Source organism: Phyllostomus hastatus, unplaced genomic scaffold, assembly GCF_019186645.2.
Source record: "Phyllostomus hastatus isolate PE091 unplaced genomic scaffold, TTU_PhHast_1.1 phas_contig_38, whole genome shotgun sequence".
Classification (NCBI taxonomy): Eukaryota; Metazoa; Chordata; class Mammalia; order Chiroptera; family Phyllostomidae; genus Phyllostomus; species Phyllostomus hastatus.
This window is the reverse complement of record NW_025333869.1, coordinates 9234587-9256149: the sequence shown is the minus strand read 5'-3', so window position 1 is coordinate 9256149 and position 21563 is coordinate 9234587. Positions and strand designations below refer to the sequence as shown.

Genomic DNA, 21563 nt, shown 5'->3' with positions numbered 1-21563 from the left:
TAACTACTACCTCTAACATCAGCCTGGATCTGGATGTGCCTATCCCTTAATGGACAATGCAACAAGTCTGTAGAACTCACTGGAGCAGCCCATTGTGACTGACAAAGAACTTGATCCTCAGGAAGAGTATGAAGGCACTCCAGAAGGTCTTCTGTGGTTGCTTACTCCACCCCTTAGGGGCTATTTTGCACAAACTGATTTCATTGGCCAGGAAAAAGAACTCTTTGTCTGAAATGAAAGTAGAGAGTATTTGGAGGGAAAAGAAGTCAGGCAGGCACCACCCCTCAGATCTATAGCCCTGAGCCCTGCCCAGAATGTGGGACAAGAGCTTTCTCATTGCAGGAGAGAGCAGGAACCAAGTTCTTTGCACACCTGCTACCACTGGGGATCTGCTGGGTCTATGAGGGGCTGTAGTAGGAGACAAAGAGGAGAGGGTCATGGAGGAGAAACTTGGCCGCAAAAGAGAAAATGTGATTATTTACCTTAGAGAAGATATCACTATTATATGCTTTCCAGCTACCATCTTATGGAGATAAAAAGAAAAACAAAGGAATGAGTATTTATCCCATCCCTGCCATAGGCCAGGCCCTCTTCATAAACTGGGTGGTCCCCAAGTGTCCCCAGCCACAGGTGTGTTATGGACTGAATGTTTGTGTGTTACCAAAATTCATATATTGAAGCCCTAACTTTCCATGAGATGGTATTTGGAGGTGTGGCCTTTGGAAGGTGATTAGATTTAGATAAGGTGATAAGGGTTGACCATCATTGTGGGATAATGTAATAAAAAGAGGAAGAAACCAGAGTTCTCTCTGCTATGTGAAGACACAGTGAAAAGGTAACTGCCTAAGCCAGAGAGATCTCTAAACCTGACCAGGATCAAACCCTGATCTTGTACTTCCCAGGCTCCAGAACTATGAGAGGTAAATGTGTGTTGTTTAAGCCACCCATTACACAGCATTTTGTTTTAGCAACCCAAGCTCACCAAGACAGGGCATAAATGGAGTTGCATTTGCCTTTTGACCTGAATGTTGCCAGCTTGAAAACTCTACCCATCTAAGCTCAGGACTTCAACTCCTATTGTTTGTACTTAGCACCTCTGGGAAGGAGGTTGAATCAGCCCCAGACACTGATGGGCCTGTCTCTACCCCTGCTCTCTGTGAGGCAAATATATCCCCTCCCCACTCTGCCTGGATGCCCTGGCCACTCCCGCAAGCCTCCTGCAGATCTGCCCAAGGCTTACTCTGCCCCACAGCCTTCTCTGTGCTCTGTCCTCTCAGCATAGAGATGCTCTTGTAGCAGGTTGCCTGGCCACAGGTGTGTTGCCATGGTTTGTAAGGCAAAAGTCTTAAACAGGTAACCTTCCCTTCCAATGGCATGTATATGCATGATGGGGAGAGGGAAGGAGATGTCCAGAAAAGTTCAAGTTAACAGTCACTACACAGTGCCCAATGTCTTATTTTGACATATATATTAATTACAAGTTAGCAAAATGTTTTGTTAATGGTTTAACTTAATGAAAATAATTAAAATGTACAAGCAAAATTAAATTCTAAGCAAAATTAGAACATTTTAGGGGTAAATAGATTTAAAAAAAAGACAAGAATGAACATAATAATCCTGATAAATGGCTTCCTAAAGTGTATGTCAACTAACTTCCACCACATTTACTATCCACATTAGGGAGGGGGCACAAGAGACTCTTGATAATGCAAAAGTACCAGATCTCAGTAAATAAATATGGAAATGCCATTTTAAAAAATTCAAGAAACCTCCTCTAAACTTACCTTTGTGCTTTCTTCCTTGCAACTGAATCTGAGTCCCCATACCACCTCACCCTTCCCTCAGGGTCACTCCTCCTCAGGGAATGGTTGGTCCCTGCTTCAGTTTGGCTGGCAAACCCTCCCTGGTGGGTTTATAGCCAAATCCCAGACTGGTCACTTTTGAGTGATTTACCCAGGAGGCCCCAGCTAGACAGCTAATGTCAAATGGGAGGGGTCCTAGGGTCAGTACCTGACCAGGAGAAGGCAGTAGCAGATAAGCCCTAGGTTGTACTACTCTCAGAGCAAGCTCACTGGTTTTATTTAGATTGCATGTTACAGATCAATAAAAATACAATGTTTCCTAAAAATTCTCCTGCTCACATTGTTCTAAAGATTGAGCAAACATCAATTGATCATATCAAAACATGTAATGCTTTTAACTTTGGAGAGAGATTTTTCACAGGTCTGCTGAGAACTATGGGGAGATAAGGCCACCCTCCTAAACCCCTGTGTCACACAGGATGATCCCACAGTAAGCTTATGAGCTTCTCCCACTGGAGGAGGAAGAAGAGAAGAGCACCAAGATTATGACACCTAGCAAGGTGGGCTGGGAGAGCCAGGATTTAACCTGAAGACCCACATGTTCCAAGCTCAGCTCTCTTCCCATTATTCCACACAGTGGTTAAAGCACTTCAATTATAGCAAAAGGACATTTGAAGTTGATTAAAATAAAGAGTCACTTAATGAAAGGGCAGAGATGAAAAGAGGGTGTAGAAACACTTTTCTTTGGATTTTCAGAACTCATTCTTAACTTAGGGTCAGGGTGCTGATTTCCCATTAGTACTGAATGATTAGATGAGTATTTAAAAATTTTTATTGTGATAAAATAGATATAACATAAAATTTACTATCTTAACCATAGTTAAGTGTACAGTTCAGTGGTATTAAGGACATTCCCATTGTTGAACAACCATCACCACCATTCACCTCCAAACCCTTTCATCTTGCGAAACTGCAGCTCTGTGCCCATTAAACGGTAAATCCCCAACCCACTTCCCCCAGCCCCTGGCAACTACCATTCCACTTTGTGTCTATCAATTTGACTACTCTAGGTACCTCACTTATATAAGTGAGATTATACAGTATTTATCTTTTTGCAACTAGTTTACTTAGTACAATGTCCACAAGTTTCATCCATGTTATAGCATGTGATGGAATTATCACCCTTTTTAAGGCTGAATAATATTCTATTGTATATACATACCACATTTTGCATATCCATTCATCCATCAATGGGCACTTGGGTTGCTTCCACATTTTAACTACTGTGAATAATGCTGCTACAAACATAAGTGTACAAAAATCTCTGAGAAGCCTGTTTTCAATTATTTGTGTATATATGCAAAAGTAAAATTGCTGGGTCATATGGAAAATCTATGTGCAATTTTTTGACAAACTACCATTCTATTTTTCACAGTAGCTGCACCATTTTGTATTCCAATCTAGATGGAAATGGGTTTAACATTTTAACATTTTCTTATTGGTACATTGAGATCAGCCAACCAAACCCAGCAAATCACAAAAACACACAAGATCTTACAGGCATGGTTTCATTACAGTCTTCTGCACTTACTTGACACTTTGCACATAAACACTTGAAGCCTTCACCATGCTAAGTAATGTCTAAGTGTGCAGGGTGATATGCCCCAGCCCAAGCAGTTATTTTAGAAGGAATAGTGCTCAAGTACCTAGACACCTGGGTTACCTGAGGCACCAGGACAGCTGTGGGCTATGCAAGAGACACTTACCTTTCATGTAAGCCAAGCCAAAGTGGATCAGCTCCCCAAAATTGGCAAAGGATATGACAGCATCGTAGATGGCCCCCACTGTGGACGTGATGTCACATTTCACCTCCAGACACTGCCCACTCAGCAGCACCACATAGAGGTCCCTAAGAGTCAAACAGGATTTCCCTTTTTGGGTATGAAAATAATAACAGTATCGATTGTAACAGTAACTATGAGACATGGAGTCTTCACCATGGTCTAGCTGCTATGCTAAACACTTTATATACATTGTCTCATTTAACTAACATACAAGTCTTAAGACTGTTTATGATACTATTTAGCAGATGAGAAATGAGGCTCAGTGATGGTAAGGGACTTACCATGGCAGCATAGCTCCTAACAGGCAGAGTCAGATGCAAATCATACTCTCTGCCAGGCCCTGGAGGAGCCAGGAAGGCTGAGGAGGCAGGTCTTACTGGTGCCTCTACCTTGCTGAAAGCCCAGCTGCCCCTCAGACTCCGCCTCCAAAAAGACTGCCCAGGGCTTTTATTAATAAATCAGACACCCCTGGTGGTGTCGCTCAACCTTATACTGCCCTCTAGTTTCCCTAGAACACAGCAGAATGAATTTGGGCTGATACAGATCCAATAAAGAGAGGGCCAGAGCAAGGAGATTACTTCACATTGAGAAATGGGTCAGCAGAGCCCCATCCAAAATTGTGTAACAGTCAGCCTTCTGCCTTTCCACCAACTCAGATGAATTCCAGATTTATCCACCACCACAACCTCACCCTGACCACCATGGCCTCTGAACACCCACATTTCACTGCCCCTGACCCGGTCAGCCTGTGTCTCTGCACACAACATCCACTGCATGGAGTGCTCTTCCCTCTCTGTCCCCACACAGAAAGTTCCTAGGAGACTTCCAGGTCAGGCTCAGGACTCTTGGCTATAGTCTGGAGAGTAAATCACTCACTCCCTTCTCTGCTCCAAATGCCAGTGTGAGCTATAGCCCAGGCCTCTGCAGGGAAATTCTCCTTAGAGGACAGCCATGGATAAACAAAGACGTGTAGTTTTAGTGCCATTGAGACCACACCACATCTTAATTCTCTGGATGCTGCAGGGGGCAATGCAGATCTGAGGACCCTGTAGGAAAAGATTTCTGCAAGATCCTGGGCAGAGCTAATCACATGGCACAGTCTGAGCACCACAACTCCTGCCCTTGCTGCACACCTGAATCACCTGAGCAGTTGATTAACATGTGGGTTCAGGACCCACATGGGGGTAGAAAAGAAGGAGGCGGGGGGGAGAGAGAGAGAGAGGTGGGGGAGTGCTCATCCCTTATGCTCTAAGGGCCCTGTACTTGGGTTTACTTGCTCTGTAGCTGCCCTCTTGAAATCTTAACATTTATATCTTTGAATGTGTGTTTTCTAAGTGTGGTTCAAGGGGACAATAGAGCCTGCACATGGAGCTTAGGCTCACAGTGGTCCTGCCTCCCCACCCCTGGCAATGAGTCCTGGCTGCTAAGTCCTCTGCTTTCTGGTGCCTCAAACTGCACCTGGTTTTTCCCTTCCCATCCCTACCCTGCAGCCTCTGCCACCCAACATCCAGGGTGGCCTCCAGCTCATATTCTACCATCACTCTCCTCCTCTGCAGGGGATGGCTCAAGAAGGGTCCCAGTCAGGCACATACACTCCAAGACATCTCAGAGCAAGGCACAGCAGCCACTGTCTTCACTCAGAGCTGGCAGCACCAGAGCTGTGGGTGACCCAGCAGGGACAGGCCTCTCATCTCTCCCAATCCAGGTACCAGTGCCTATCCACACAGAGGTTGCAACCCCTCTGGGAGTCCATAGTCTCCCTGGGATAGGAGCACAGAGCCAAGAGAGGGGAGATGAAATTTTCTGTCCCAGAAAACAGACAAATGTATAAATGCTAGAATAAAAGCTCCAAAGAGGACTCTGGCCCACATCATAGATTTGGGGTCTGGAATAGTGCCTGATACTTTCTAGATGTTTAAACAATATTTCTGACTGAATGAGAAGATGAAGGCTGAGCTAAGGCTGAAAGGACAAGCAGAATTTAACCAAAGTTACAGAAGGTTTCTCTTAAGGGAGAAAAGAAGTGCTGAAGGACGTGAAGCAGGAATATGACTTTGTAGAGAGCTCTGGCAGGCATCTGGAGGACAGAATGAACACTCGGGGACACTCCCAGGCTGAAACCCCAGTAAGGTCAGTCAGCCTCTGGACCTGTGCAGTTAGTCAGCTCCCTTAGCACCCTCCATCCCTGCCCAGTCTAACCCAGCAGTTACCACAATTGATCCAGGCAGATGCAAATTCACCGGGGCTTCTCCAGCCAGCAGGGTAAACTCCAGCCTGGAGAACTAGGGAAACACCCAGGGTCACTCAACATAGAGAAGAGAAGTCTTGTGCCATGGGACTAGACACCAGCTTTGGGACTAGGCTTCCTCTGTGGGTACATCTCTCCCCACACCCTCCTAGCACTCCCTTTCCCAGAGCCAGCAGGAAACAGGTTTCAGGGACATGAGGCTAAACTGGCCTGAGTCCCTAGCTGGGCAGGGCAGTTTGAAGCAGCAGCCTTACAGGATGTTCTAGCTCTTAAGCTGGGTGTCTACTTTATTATAAGTTTCATAATCCATGCATGCTTATATAATCATTGTGTGTATCAAAATTATAAAAATACCTTATATAATACAAATGTATGCTATATGCAATAAGAACTTTTAAAAACAAAGATATCTTTAATTTAGATTAGATAAAACTTTTTCTAGCTGTGGATGTTGAATCAATAGCATGTGGGGGCGGCCATTCTCATATCACAATACTTTATGTCTGTATCACATTTATGACCTGGGAAATACCTTAATACCCAGCATTATTTAGACCTCGCCATTATGCTATGAGGTACATAATCTCAACTTATTTTGCAGGAAATTGAGGCTCCAAGAGGTTAATAAACTCTCCCATGCCCAATGTCAGTGACTGAGATAATTGGGTGGACTTTCTAATGTGTCCCCAAGAGTGCCCAGCAGGACACCTGTCTCAAGAGGCCAAAGGTCCAGCCAGGGGTGGTGCATGTCCTGAGAGAGTACTCAATAGAAGTGTCTTTAATGAGTGATGAGGAAGAAAAGCCAAAGAAGGTGAACCTGTTTCTGTTCCCCAGAGATCATGAGGACCTAAGAGTGGCCTTGGAGGGCAACAGGGTCTGGGCTAAGAAGGGTGGCAGCCCAGATCCACGCACGAGGAGGATGACCTAAGGCTACTGCAGGCTCAGCTCATCTCCGATTTGTTGAGAAGCTTTAAACAAGTCTCTCTGTGACAGGCAGACAAAGACCTTCTGGAGGCATCTGGGTCTGACATTCCCAAAGGGTTAAATACTCAACAGTAGGCCTAGTGGAAGCAGTCTCCTCAGGAAACAGCCTGTGCATAAGGGATCTGTCACCACTCCAGGGCATGCTATTCCCCCAGGTGTCATGTGGTTATTAAAACAGTTTTTCAGCCCATGGCAGTGTCACCCTTGAGGAAGAGCTTCTTTTTTCTAAGCACTGGAAATGGTTCTGTGGGCTGTTTCTGGTAGAAGGTGCATCCCAGGACCACCCCAATCTCACCATCCAGCACAGGCCCTTCAGCAGAGAGCAGACTGCCTTGTGAGGAGTTGAGGGTCCCCACAGGCATGAGCACACTGCAGGAGTCTCTGTCATCCATCGCTCTGTCAGCTGCAGCTTTAACTCTGTTATCCTATGTGCCAACCAGAACAGAGACTCTCCTCCCTGTCCATCCCACCCACATCTTTGCCCCTGCATTTCCCCTCAGTTTAAAAGGCCCCTTCCAAGTACATTGGGCCTTGTCAGCTCTCTTATCACCTACCTCATTCTGCCACCTCCCCACCACGGCTGTGGTGAACCTACCACCAGGGTAGACCTGGCACCTTCAACTTTCTATCCTATACAACATCTACTACAGCAAGGTCACTCAATGAACACTTAATGCCCTGACTTGAATGTTTCATGGTTTTTTGGTTCAATTCTAGAAATCTCAGCCCAGGAAGACTGGTATCCCAAGAGGACCCTGCCCATTTTCAGCTGCTATGTCAGCCATCCACCACTCCCCATTCAAACCTCTTTGTGGGTATCCATTCTTTCATCCTCTCCCTTTCTTGGTCACCTTTCCCTTTCTTTGCTCACCTTTCCCTTTCTTTGCAGGAAACACTTTTGAGAAGGAGTTTCTGGCCATGAGCTATGCACTGCCACAGAGATAGGGGATCTGGAGCAGGGCCACCTGCCCTCCTGAAGGTCCTGGAAAGCTTCAGCTGGAAGAGCACTGGCCATCCAGCAGTCAGAGAATAGGAAGAACAATTAACAGTGGAAATGGCTTCCAGCTAGTAAAAGACCACCATGTGTAGGTGTTCAGTGGGGCAGGATGTGCGCACCACTTCATCTTCATCCTACACATATGAGGGAGGCACTATATCCACTTTCAAATGTGGAAGCTGAGGCCTAGAGAAGTTAAGGCTGCAGTGTGACTTTGTCCATCCTCCCATCAGGAGGTGGAGTCTATTCCCCACCTCTTGAATCCAGGCTAGTCTGTGGCTTGCTTCAGCCAATACCATGATATGAAAATGGTGGGAGGCTAGTTCTGAAAGTTCTGTGCCCCTTCCCTTCCCTTCTCTTTCTCCCTCTGACAATCATGGGCTAGCCTTCTGGTAAAGATCTGGGATCTCCAAGACAATAGCCAGCCATCCCCCCAGAAGTAGCCAATCACAGGTGCACAATGGCATCCAGCAGAGTCCAAAAGAACCTTCCAGCTGAGCACAGCCTAAACTCCCAACTCACAGAATCAAGAGCTAAATCAATCATTATTTTCAGCCACTGTGATTTGTGGCTGTTATGGAGCCTCACATGGCAATAGATAATCACAAGGACATGAAAGCATGTTGTTGTTCCATAACTAAGCCTGCTCTTGGCTCCCAGGGGAGACAGATGCCCTGACAGCACACTTGCCATCAGGCACCTCATCACCTTGTCTTAGTATCTGCTTAAATGTGGCTTTTTCACCTGCCAGTGGGTCAGTTTCTTCTGAAGAAGCAAGAGGCTTCTCATCAATAATCAGTAAAGAAGTAGGTTATACCCACTGCCCTATTTCCCACACCAAGCTCAAAGCCCTGTACACCTTGCTGCTTACCTGTTAACAGAGAGGTTACAGTGACTATGTGTTGAGGTGCTTGGACTGGGCTTCAGAGAACTCTGGATCTCTGTGCTTCTCTCTGAAACTAACCCAACAGCAGAGTGGAGAGCGTGAACAGAGACAAAGAGCTGGGTCACCTGCCCTCCTTTCTTGAATCAGACAGACTGGAGTGTGGATATCAGTATCCTGACTTACCAGCTGTGTGACCTTGGCAAAATTATTTAACCTCTCTGAGTCTGTTTCCTCATGTGAAAAATGGAAATGAAAATGACAAAGGGTTGGAGGAAGTTCTAAGGGAAAGATAAAGCCTAAGAGCAAAGAGTACTTTATTTTAGGGACAACAAACAAAAATTGTTGTATTTTGTTTTTTTTAAATCTCAGACACAGTTGAAAAGTAGAGAACAGATTTAAAGATCATTCTAAAGTTCATTCTTTTAACACACCTAGAGCAACAACAAAAACAATATTTTATAGATTACTTTTCTTTCTTCCCACTTAGAAACTAAAGAAATTTTCTTTCTATGTTGTTTGTTTTAAATTGTTTTACCAACTTGAACCACTAGATCCCTATAACTATAAGTTTACACTAGATATAAATATCTCTGTTGAATTGTATCTCCAAATGAAGCTTTCTCCACAACACAGAGGAGTCCGAAGCTCAGCCCCTTCTCTTCAAGGGCTTCCTGGAAGAGTTGAGTCTGCACAGGCATTCTCTGTCACCATAGCATAGACATCTGGCCCACATATGGCAGCACATGGTCTCCAGTGGCCCACCCAGGCACCGACCCACCACTGGAGGGATGCAGACCCTCCAGAGTCCATGCTGTTGGTCTCACAGCTCATCTGGTGCAACCTACTCCTGAGCAGGTAGCTCCTGTACTGCTCTGCAGAGGAGCTTTCTTTCACAACTATCCTTTCCACCTGAAGGTCAAGTGCATCACACATTGGTATCCCAAGGTTGAGGGGGCATTTATATAGATACATACAGACTAAGCTGTCAGTTTGGGTCAGTGTGGCAGTGTCTGTCCCACACAGTGAGAGCCTAGCGATGCATTCCCTAGCACCCAGACATGCTCTGTACCCATCACCCATACACACCCTGAAGGTAATTCCACTCCAATACCTGTGTACTTATGCACATCTGCGCTTTTGCCCACACTCTCCCTCTACTGCTTGGGGACTCCCTGCTGAGGTCCTCTGTGCCTCCAAGACCCAGAGCTATGCCTTCTCTACTTCTAATCCTCTCCACCTCTGCCCTCATACAGATGTAAATGTCCTTTCAGCACCTTCCCTCATCACTATACTCACAACACCCTCTATTACACTCCATTATATCACATTTGCTTGCTTATTTGTTTCCCCCAATCTCACTGCGTGATTTATGCCTCATTGTAGCTCACGTAGTTCAGCCCCAATGAATGTCCAGTTAGTAACCAAAATCTACCTTATGGTTCCCTGATGAAAATGCTCTAGGTTAATTCCGTGTCATTCAGGGGACAATGAGACACCAAAGGGGGTCAGGATCTAAAGTGTTTGAAACAAACAGACCCCCTTTCCTACCAAACCCTCTGGCTCAACACATAGGGGCAACATGTCCACATGCCAAGAAAGCAGGGATCCAATAAGGAAAACAGAATGAGAGAGCCATTTTCTGATTGACTTCTGATAGTGTCCCCCTGTCCACAACTGTTCTCTCTTCTCTATCCACATGACCCCTCCGTTAATCATGGCTCAGTTCTCCAGCCTGTCTCCAAGATGAGTTCAGGGCTACCCAGCCTTCTCTGATTCTTCTAAGATGCTAACCTCTTTGCATTTGTACTTTGAGCACCTCATTTGCCTCACCCTAGTCCCAGCTCTGCCCTGGCCTTGAGGAGATGCAACACAGGTGCAATCACCCTGAGGCTGTCTCCACCTGAGACAACCTCCTTGCTTGGCTTTCTCCCCTTCCTGTCCTCTTTCCATCACTCCCAGAAGTATTTTTCCAATAAGTAATTTTCATAAATATCCCTGTCTCTGGTTTTGCGTCAAGAAAACCCAGGCCAAATCAAATACCTACTATGTGCCAGGCACCTTCCTAGGTGTTGGGAAGGGTACAGGGCAGCAACTGGCACAATGTGACAAGCACAACAAGGAGACACCCTGCGGGTACAAAATAGCACAGGGGAGCTTGCACGGGGTGGGGAGGACTGTGTAGGTATGGTAAGGGAAGATTTCTTATACAAGAGGCCTAGAGTTTAATTTTGATAGGCAAACTGACTCATGGTTTATAAACATGATTGTTTTTATGTAAAAAGGCTCTTTCCAAGATCCCCAGGGTCTTAGCCACATGAGGAATTTGGCTTGCCCCAAGATCTTTGCCAGCACTGCCCAACAGAACAGGAATGCTCTAGATCTGACCCATTCAGAATGACCATCACCAGCTCCATGTGGCTACTGAACACTTGAACGTGGCAGATGAAACTGAGGAACTGAACTTTTAATTTTATTTCACTTTAATTAACTATATTTTACCTCATTTAAATTTCAACCGCCACACATGGCTAATGGCTCCTGGCATGAGAAGTGGAGATCCACAATGACCTTGGATAGGGTACCCAGAAGCAAGCCAACCAGCCATCTGATATGGACACTGTCCGAGGCAGGGTATACAACCCTTTCTTCCTGATGAACCCAGCAGGCTTCCAGAACCACCTGCAGTGGCAGTCGCCTGCCAGGCTGCTCTTCACACATGGTCAGCAGGAGAGAGTGCAAGGGCTCCTGGAGCTGCAGGGGCTGGGAAGCAAGGTGCTGCATGAGCCAGCTGGAGAGCTGCTGCCCTGCAGCCAGTTCCTGCAGGTGTGCAGTGAAGGCAACAAAAACACATGTTCTCATGAACCCCTCAACAAGGCCTGGTCCTTCTGGAGAATTCAGGGATAGATACAAGATAATCACTGAAGCCACCAAATGCAGAACGATTGTCACTGTGCCAGCTGTGTGAGGTTTTCTGCTCTCTAAACAGCAATGCCCTTCAGTTTACGGAGAGCCCACACATGTGCTTAATATACTTATGAAAAATAAGTGCTTGACCAAATGAATCTCCACCTATGCCAAGCATCCAGATCAAACCAGGGCTCAAACAGCCTTTAATTTACATTCACCTAGGCAGCCTGTGATTTTTCTCAGATTATTTAGATGGGTCTCAGTGGGCCTTTCAACTAGAATGTGAGTTTCAGGAATATAAAAGGACAGTGGCTTTTTCATTTTGGAATCTTCAGCAGTTAGCACAAGATCAGTAAGTTTTGGCTGAACTTTATGTCACACGTATGCACCAAACAAAAAGAAAAATCAATATTTTATTATATTAAGCACTTCCTTCATGTATTTACATGGCCACTATTTATACGGGGAAGGCCTCCACCCAGACTCAAAATCAGGCTTTTATCTCATGCTCATCCATATTGTTGATCATTCTGCAGATAAAGGCTGTACTACCATTTCTTGTCATGCTGGAGTTAACCAGAAAAGTGGAAAGTGAGCTGCAGATGGAGGGAGTAGTGTGTGCAAATGTCAGCATATATTTGAAAGGAAAGGGAGTATGGGAAGGGCCCAGAACAATGATGATCAGTGCCCTTTATTTGAAGTTATTCAGAATTTCAACACAGTGACAACAGAGCATTAAATAAAGCATGGGGCTGTTGGGAACCGCCCTGACTGGTATCAGAGGCTGAAACCCCCGCCAAGCTAAGGCTAAGGGAATGCCCTTGGAACCATGAGCCAGCAAGGAGACAAAAGCTTATCTCCCTGGCAGGAATGCTGCTTCTGCTGCTTTATTCATGACTGAAACCCCAAAAGCTTGGTCGGTTAGCCAAAGACGGGTAAGATTCCCCACGGGGGGAACAACCTAAGACAGGCACGATCACTTTGGGAGGCCCCCCCAAAAGAAGGACTTGGGGGGCTGCAGCAAAGGGGGGTGATGCACCTCGGCTTTGACATAGCCTGAGTTCTCAGCGTCTGGAAGAAAATCTCCTTATCTCTTGGTTGCCTTAGTTCCCTTGCTCCACCTAAGCCTGAAACAATGACAGGGTGGTGCAGCTCGGTACTGAGAAGTGCGGATTCCCCAGGGTGATCAGGCCTAAGAAAGAATATGTAAATTACTGTGAAACCTTCTTTGTTTAGAATGCTCTCAGTTGAATGAGAAGGGTCTTAGGAGGAAGTTAGTTTGTTCCTCAGTCTTACAGCTCTTTGACCCCCAACTCAATAGACGGGCAGAGCTCTTTGTTTTCTATAGTTCCTTACTTCCCCTAATGAGTACTGTACTTTACCTGAATTATTATGCAGCATGAGCCTAATAAAAGCAGGTATGGACGGTAAATCAGTGCGCTCCCCACTAGGGGGGGTGGCCATTCCGTCCCTACTTCCCCACAGAAACTAGTTTGTCTCTGTGCATGTTGTTATTTCTCGCGTGTTTGTTGTCAAGCCATCCACAGTGTTCCGTGGTCACTGCTGGCTGGTGACCCACGCGCAACATGGGGCCCTTGTAAATGTAGGGTGCTGTGCTATTATGCAGGCCATATGGCCATGAAACTAGCCCTGATTATGGCAGAGCACAAAGAGGAAACAAAACTATAAGTGGGAACCCAATTCTGTGCTCCAGGTGTGCCCTGCTGGGAAGTAGAATGTAATCCTGTGGGTACTGGGGAGCTACAAAAGATTTCACTGGAGGAGGGACATGAGCAGGTTCCTGTTTCAGAAAAAGCACCAGGAAACATTGGAGTGTTGAACTGTTGCAGAAAATCACTCACTCGCGGAGAGATGATGAAGCACAAACTTTATTACCCGGGGCCTCAGAGGGGAGTTAACCATTCAAATCCTCTGAGCAAAGAGTCCAAGCTGGAGTTTCCTTTAAATACTTGTTACAAGGCAAAAAAGAGGAGGGGGCCAGTCATCTGCTAAAGCAAACATTACAGAAGCAGAAGTGAAGCAAAGGTCAGTGTTTTGGCCTTGAGATAACTGTTACCTTGGTGACGGCTGCTAGTCAGCTCCTCGTCATATAAAAACAAAGGCACTGTGACATTTTGCAAGTGTTACAGAGAGCACTGCTTATCAAAGAAGCTACAGAGCATAGAAACCTTTTCATGGGGTTTTCTTTTCCTGCCACAGAACTAGAGAAGGCAAGAATGAGATAGAAGTTGGAAGGGAGAAGGGAAAGAAAGGATAAATGACTGGGCAGCGTTCTTCAGCATGTGCTCTTGTTACACTGGTTTCTTTATTGTTAGATGAAAACTCACATTCTCACACAAACACACACAAATTCTGTAGTCAAAATTTTTGTGAAATTCTATGATAAAGTTAAAAATTTCTGTGCTTTAATCCTTTTCATAGTCTTTAATAAATTACTCTGAAAAATCTGTTAGAGAAAGACATCGTAGGCAGCATTTTCCAAAATCAATTCAGCACAGAACCCTTTTTCAGGGAAGCATCTCACTTCAGGAAGAACTGCTTTAAAGCCTGTTTTATAAATTTGTGTTTTTAGGAGCCATCAAATCCTCTAGCTTGCTACTTCCTCTGAGCAGAGGTGGTAAATAAGCCTTATCTTGTTTGCCAGCTCTAAATTGTGGTTGCCTAGATTGCCATGAGTAGGCCTCGGAGGTTATCTCTGGGCTCAGCAAGAGCAATTCTATAATCGGTTGGCAATGCCTTCTTAGAACCTAGGAGGAAAGAGTGGTGGCACACAGCTCAGTATACATAGTCCCTGACCCAGAAAAAGAATGCTGAGTAAATCCAAAGACTTGAGTATCTTGTTACAGACCTGATTTTGTGGAACATGAAACCCTGCTGACCAGTACAGGGTCATTCCTAAAGAATAGATGTGCATATTTCCAAGAGAAAAAGTGCATGATTAAGTTTTAGTCACCTCTGTTTTTATGGTCAAAAACATAATTACATTCCCACATGTGGCAAGCATTACTGGCTGGCTAACCCAATGACCATCTGTGACTCTCTTAAAATTTTGCTGCCTCCTGCTCTATACAACCATGCTCAACAGAACCATATTGACAGGAATGCTCTATATCTGCCCTGTCCAAAGTAGCTAAAAGCCACAGTGACCATGATACCCAATTCTGGAAAAAGATGAAGGGAAGTCGGTTAGGGAGCTTCTGAGAAACTTTTGCTTTATTGACAATGAGAACACATGTGACCAGTCCCACTCTTTCCTCCTTATCCCCCCTTTGAAGACTGATGTCAAACGTGGAATTTGAACTGCCATCTTGTGACCATGAGGCAAAAAGTATAAAAACAACAAAAAACCAGCAGCTAAAGAGAATAGAATGGAAACACACAGCCTAGATTCTTGATGGCATTCCTTCAGATGCTGACCAATCCCCAGACTTGTTGTTAAGTAAATAGTGACAACTATATCTATGGTTCCAGCCACTGTATTTTAGGCTTTATGTTTCTTGTAGCCGAAACCATCTGTACATGACACATTATGATTTAAAAGCATCACTTTTAAGCAAGCAATATGAAAGCAATATGGTGTAATGGAAGATCATTATCTGACTCCTCTGAGCCTCAGTTACTTCATCTTTAAAATGACTATTATGCCTGAATATTCCCGAGTATTGAGTAAAAAGTACATGGAGATGGTAATAATAATTATTATTGTTATTATTGGGCAGAAAACACTTGTACCAAGCCTTGCTCTAAAGCTTTTCCTTATATTAACTTATTTAGTTCACAACACAATCCTAAGAGGTAAATATTTTAATTGTTCCTGTTTAAATAGAAGGAAACTAAAGCAAAGCCCCAGGTAAGAACTAAAGCCTAAACATGAACCAGTCACCAGAGTTTCTGCCCTGAGCCACTCAGCTATGTTGATTCTGGATCATACTAAGTCCTCAATAAATATTTTATTGTTATTATTATTATTATTGGGCTTCTATTATAACTGACAAGGCTTATTCTCCTTAACATCTAACTTTTTAATATATTTTTTATTTTAATTTTTGTTGCAGTACAATTTTCTATCTTTTACTCCGACCCAAACTCACCCACCCAGCCCACCCTACTCCCTCCCATTTCCACCTGCCCCTAGCTTTTATCCATGTGTCCTTTATACTTCTTCCTGTAAACCCTTCCCCTTTTCCCCTGAAATTCCCCTGAAATTCCCTCTCCTCTCCCCTCTGAACACTGTAAGATTGTTCTCTATTTCAGTGTCTTTGGTTATATTTTGCTTGTTTCTTTGTTTTGTTCTTTAGGTTCCTGTTAAAGGTGAGATCATGTGGTATTTGTCTTTCACTGCCTGGCTTATTTAGCTTAGCATAATGTTTTCGAGTTCTATCCATGCTGTTGCAAAGGATAGGAGCTCCTTCTTTCTGCTCCATAAAATTCCATTGTGTAAATGTACCAGAGTTTTTCGATCCATTCACTTACTGATGGGCATCTAGGTTGCTTCCAACACTTGACTATTGTAAATTGCACTGGTATGAACATTGGGGTGCACAGGTTCTTCTGGATTGGTGTTTCAGGGTTCTTAAGATACAATCCTAGCAGTGGGATTGCTGGGTCAAAAGGCAGATTCATTTTTAATTTTCTGAGAAAATTCCATACTGTTTTCCATAGTGGTTGTACCAGTCTGCAATCCCACCAACAGTGCACTAGTGGCCCCTTTTCCCCACAATCTCTCCAACATTTGTTGTTTGTTGGTTTGTTTATGATGGCCATTCTGACTAGTGTAAAGTGGTATCTCATTGTGGTTTTAATTTGCAGCTCTCTGATAGCTAGCAATACTGAGCATCTTTTCATGTGTCTCTGGATCCTCTGTATGTCCTCCTTGGAGAAGTGTCTGTTCAAGTCCTTTGCCCATTTTTCAATTGGGTTGTTTGTCTTCGTAGAGTGGAGTGGTGTGAGTTCTTCATTATTTTGGAGATTAAACCCTTGTCTGAGGTATCATTGGCAAATATGTTTTCCCATACAATTGGTTCTCTTGTTATTTTAATACTGTTTTCTTTAGCTGTGCAGAAGCTTTGTATTTTGATGAGGTCCCATTTGTTTATTTTTTTCCTTTATGTCCCTTGTTCTGGGAGACGTATCAGTAAAAATATTGCTGTGTGAAATATCTGAGATTTTCCTGCCTATGTTTTCTTCCAGGACTTTAATGGTGACATGGCTTATATTTAAGTCTTTCATCGACCTTGAATTTATTTATGTGTATGATGTAAGTTGATGCTCGAGTTTCATTTTTTTTGCACGTAGCTGTACAGTTCTCCCAACACCATTTGTTGAAGAGGCTAGTTTTACTCCATTTTATTTTGATGCCCCCTTTGTCAAATATTAATTGGCCATAGAGACTTGGGCTTATTTCTGGGCTCTGTTCTGTTCCATTGGTCCATGTGCCTGTTTTTAAACCAGGCTGTTTTGATTACAGTGACCTGATCATACAGTTTGATGTCAGGTATTGTGATACCTCCTATTTTGCTTTTCTTTCTCAAAATTGCAGCAGCTATTTGGGGTCATGTATGGTTCCACATAAATTTTTGAAATGTTTGTTCTATATCTGTGAAATATACCATTGGTACTTTAATAGGTATTGCATTGAATCTGTAAATTGCTTTGGGTAGTATGGACATTTTGATGATGTTAATTCTTCCAATCCAGGATCACAGAATATATTTCCATTTGTTTGTGTCTTCCTTAATTTCTTTCTTCAGTGTTGTGTAGTTTTCTGTATAGGGATCTTTTACTTCCGTGGTTAGATTTTTTCCTACGTATTTTATTTTTTCTTTTCCTATATCAAATGGGATTTTTTTCTTGATTGCTGTTTCTGCTGTTTCATTGTTGGTATACAAAAAATGCCTTTGATTTCTGGATATTGACTTTCTTTCCTGCTGTTTTTCCAAGTTCACTTATTATGTCAAGCAGTCTTTTGGTAGAGTCTATAGGATTTTCTACATACACTATCATGTCATCTGCAAACAATGACAGTTTTGTTTCCTCCCTTCTGATTTGGATGCCTTTTATTTCCTTTTCTTGTCTGAGTGCTGTGGCTAAAACTCCTAGTACTATATTGAATAGAAGTGGTGAAAGTGGACAACCTTATCTTGTTCCTGATCTTGGTGGAAAAGATTTTAGATTTTGCCCATTGAGTATGATGTTGGCTTTTGGTCTGTCATATATGCCCTTTATTATGTTGAGGAATGCTCCCTCTACTCCTACTTTGCTGACTGTTTTTATCAGAAATGGGTGCTGTCCCTTACTAAATGCTTTTCCCCCATCTACTGATATGATCATGTGATTTTTGTCTTTGGTTTGTTTATGTGATGTATTACATTTACTGATTTGTGAATGTTGAACCATCCTTGCATCCCTGGGATGAATCCCACTTGGACATGGTAGGTGATCTTTTTAATGTATTGTTGTATGAGGTTTGCCAATATTTTGTTGACGATTTTAGGGTCTATGTTCATCAGTGATATTGGCCTGAAATTTTCTTTCTTTGTTGTGTCTTTATTTGGTTTTCAAATTAGGATGATTCTGGCTTCATAAAAAGAATTAGGGAGTCTTCCATCATTCTTGATTTTCTGGAATAGTCTGTGGAGGATAGGGGTTACCTCTTCCTTAAATGCTTTGTAGAATTCTCCTGTGAAACCATCCCGACCCAAACTTTTGTGTTTCAGGAGATTTTTGATTACTGCTTCAATTTCTTTTCCTGTCATTGGTCTGTTCAGGCTTTCTGCTTCTTTTTTAATGGGTTTTGGAAGATTATATTTTTCTAGAAATTTTTCCATTTCACCTACGTTTTCAAATTTCTTGGCATACACTTCTTCACAGTAATTTCTCACAATCCTTTGTATTTCTGTGGTGTCAGGTCTAATCTCTCCTCTTTCATTTCTGATTGTGTTTTTTTGGATCCTTTCTCTTTTTTTCTTGGTGAGCCTGCTTAAAGTCTTGTCGATTTTGTTTATGTTTTCAAAGAACCAGCTCCTGAATTCCTTGATCCTTAGAATTGTGCTTTTAGTCTCTATGTCATTTAATTCTGCTCTAATCTCGGTTATTTCCTTCCTTCTGCTTGCTCTAGGCTGTCTTTGTTGTTGTTCCTCAAGTTCTTGTAGATGTAGGGTTAGGTTGTTTGCTTGAAATGTTTCTATCTTTTTTAGGGAGGCCTGTATCACTACGAACTTCTCTCTCAGAACTGCCTTTGCTGTGTCCCATAAATTTTGAGTTGTTGTGAGTTCATTTTCATTTGTTTCCAGAAACTTTTTGATTTCCTCTTGATCTCATTGTCAACCCACTGATTGTTTAATAGCATGTTATTCAATCTCCATGATTTTGAGTGTTTTGGGTTTTCTTCCTTGTGGTTGGTTTCTGGTTTCAGTCCCTTGAGGTCGAGAAATGTTTGATATGATTTCAATTTCTTGAATTTGTTGAGGCTTGTTTTTTGTCCTATTATGTGTTCTATCTTTGAAAATGTTCCATGTGCATTTGAAAAGAATGTGTATTTAATCTTCTTTGGGTTGGAGGGCTCTATATATATCAGTTAAGCCCATTTCATCTGGGGCATTGTTCAATGCCACAATATATTTGTTGATATTTTGTTTGGAAGATCTGTCTATTTTTGACAGTGGGTGTTGAAGTCCAATACTATAATTGTGTTGCTGTCAATATCTTTCTTGAAGTCCTCTCACATTTTCTTTATGTATTTGGGTGCTCCTATGTTGGGTGCACATATATTTACAATGTTTATGTCATCTTGATGGATTCTCCCCTTGAGTATTATGAAGTTACCTTCTGGGTGTCTCTTTATGGCCCATTTTTGGAACTCTATTTTGTCTGATATAAGTATTTCTACCCCGGCTTCTTTTTCTTCTTTGTTTGCTTGGAAAATTTATTTCCAGTCTTTCACTTTTAGCCTGTGTATAGCTTTTGTCCTGAGGTGGGTCTCTTGTAGGCAAGATATGTGTGGTCATGCTTTCTTATCCATTCAGCTATTCTATGTCTTTTCATTGGAGCATTTAGTCCATTTAGGTTTAAGGTTATTATTGATAGGTACTTATTCATTCCCATTTTCATACCTGTGTTCCTCTCTGTTTCTCTCCCTTCCTCCCTTTCCTTAAAGCAGTCCCTTTAGCATTTCTTGCAGAGCTGGTTTGGTGGAGGTGTATTCTTTTAGACTTCTTTTGTCTGGGAAGCTCCTCATTTCCCTTCTATCTTGCTTGAGAGCCTTGCTGGGCAAAGTAGCCTTGTTTGCAGACCTCTGGTTCTCATTACTTGGAATATTTCTTGCCATTCTCATCTGGCTTGGAGCATTTCCATTGAGAAGTCAGCTGCTAATTTTATCAGGGCTCCCTTGTATGTTACTTCCTGTTTGTCTCTTGCTGCTTTTAAGATTCTCTCTTTGGTTTGGAATTTTTCCATTTTAATTATGATGTGTCTTGAAGTGGGCTTCTTTGAGTTCCTCTTCACTGGGACTCTCTGTGTTTCCTGGATTTTTGTGACTTTTTCTCTCATCAAATTAGGGAATTATTCCATTATTGCTTTTTCAAGTAGGTTTTCTATCCCTTGCTCTTCTTCTTCTCCTTCTGGTATCCCTTTTGTACGAACATTATTATGCTTCGTATTGTCTTGTATTTCTCTTAATCCCTCTTCATTCTCTCTGAGCCTCTTTTCTTTTTCTTGCTATTTTTTTCCTAGTTTGTCCTTCAGCTCACTGATCCTATTTTCTGCTTTATCACCCTGCTTTTGATTCCTTCTACTGTGTTCTTTAGTTCAGAAATTGTATTCTTCATTTCCTCTTGGTCCTTGTTGATAGTTTCTATTTCCTTTTTCATGCTGATATAGTCTTCAGTGAGTTCATTGTAGCTTCCCTGTAGTTCCTGGTGGCTCATTGTGAGCTCATTGAGCTTTCTGACAATCATTCCTTTGAACACAATATGTGATAGTTGTGTTGCCCCTATTTTATTTAGCATTCTTTCTGAGGCTTCCTCCTTTCCTTTCACTTGGGGATTGTTCCTTTGTCTCAGCATTTTTTCTGAGACTCTTCTTCTTAGCCTCAACTTCTTAAATTCATCTGTTTTAGCTCCCTGGGTTTGTGGTGTGAACTTCTGTGGTAGAATACCAGTGAGTTTCAGTGGTGCAGTTTCCTTGATATCCTGAGCTCAGTGGTCTTGGGCTGTCATTTAAGTAGGCTCTGTGTTTGTCTTTGGGTTTTGGTTGTTGTTGGGTCTTTCTTTGGTGGTTCCTGCCCACCAGCTGGTTAAGTGAGGGTCACTCTGTCCACCACCTATTGTATTTTGTTGTGCTGGCGAGGGCAGGTTTTGTTGAAGCTGATTCTTCCATGTGTATAAGGTTTTGAGGATTCTTTCTTGCTCTGGTTCAGTTGTTTGTACTGGGTACTGTCTCTACCGTTTAGTTGTATTTCCAGATAGGTCCTGGATTGAGGTTTGTGTGGTTTCCACTCCCTCCTTCACCTTCTTCTGTTATCTGTTAGTGGTTCCTTTGTTGTTGGGTTTCCTCTTCCAGTGGGTATCCTGGTGTTCACTGTTTCCACCTGCACTTTTTTTTGTGATCCGTTGGAGGGGGAAGGCAAAACGGTTTAAGACAGCAAGAGAGTATTCTATGATATTTACAGTAGCAGCCAGAAGAGAAGAGATAGGAGATCCTTTGGCTATGTATAGTGTTAACTGTGATCTTCCACCCAGCTAGCTGATTTTTAGAAAGGGTGGAAAGAAGATAAGACCCTTGTTGTGGAAGGAAGGATTGTGAGTTGGATCTAGAAGGCAGGGAGGTTGTGGGAGGTGAGATTCTGAGGTAAGGTGAGAGTAAAGGATAGTAAATA

The 21563-nt window shown here is 43.1% G+C and overlaps 1 protein-coding gene across 1 annotated transcript in view; it reads right to left on the bottom strand.

Annotated features, from left to right (window-relative positions):
- Positions 1-14603, bottom strand: part of FRMPD2 (FERM and PDZ domain containing 2) — a 104706-nt gene extending 90103 nt beyond the window's left edge. The window contains 9 exon segments of the mRNA XM_045842424.1: positions 81-228; positions 3569-3744; positions 5858-5928; positions 7750-7885; positions 8747-8834; positions 9540-9580; positions 9582-9670; positions 11330-11521; positions 14538-14603. Of these exon segments, the coding sequence (XP_045698380.1) occupies positions 81-228; positions 3569-3744; positions 5858-5928; positions 7750-7885; positions 8747-8834; positions 9540-9580; positions 9582-9670; positions 11330-11521; positions 14538-14603 (1007 nt within the window).
- Positions 14604-21563: the final 6960 nt, after the last annotated feature.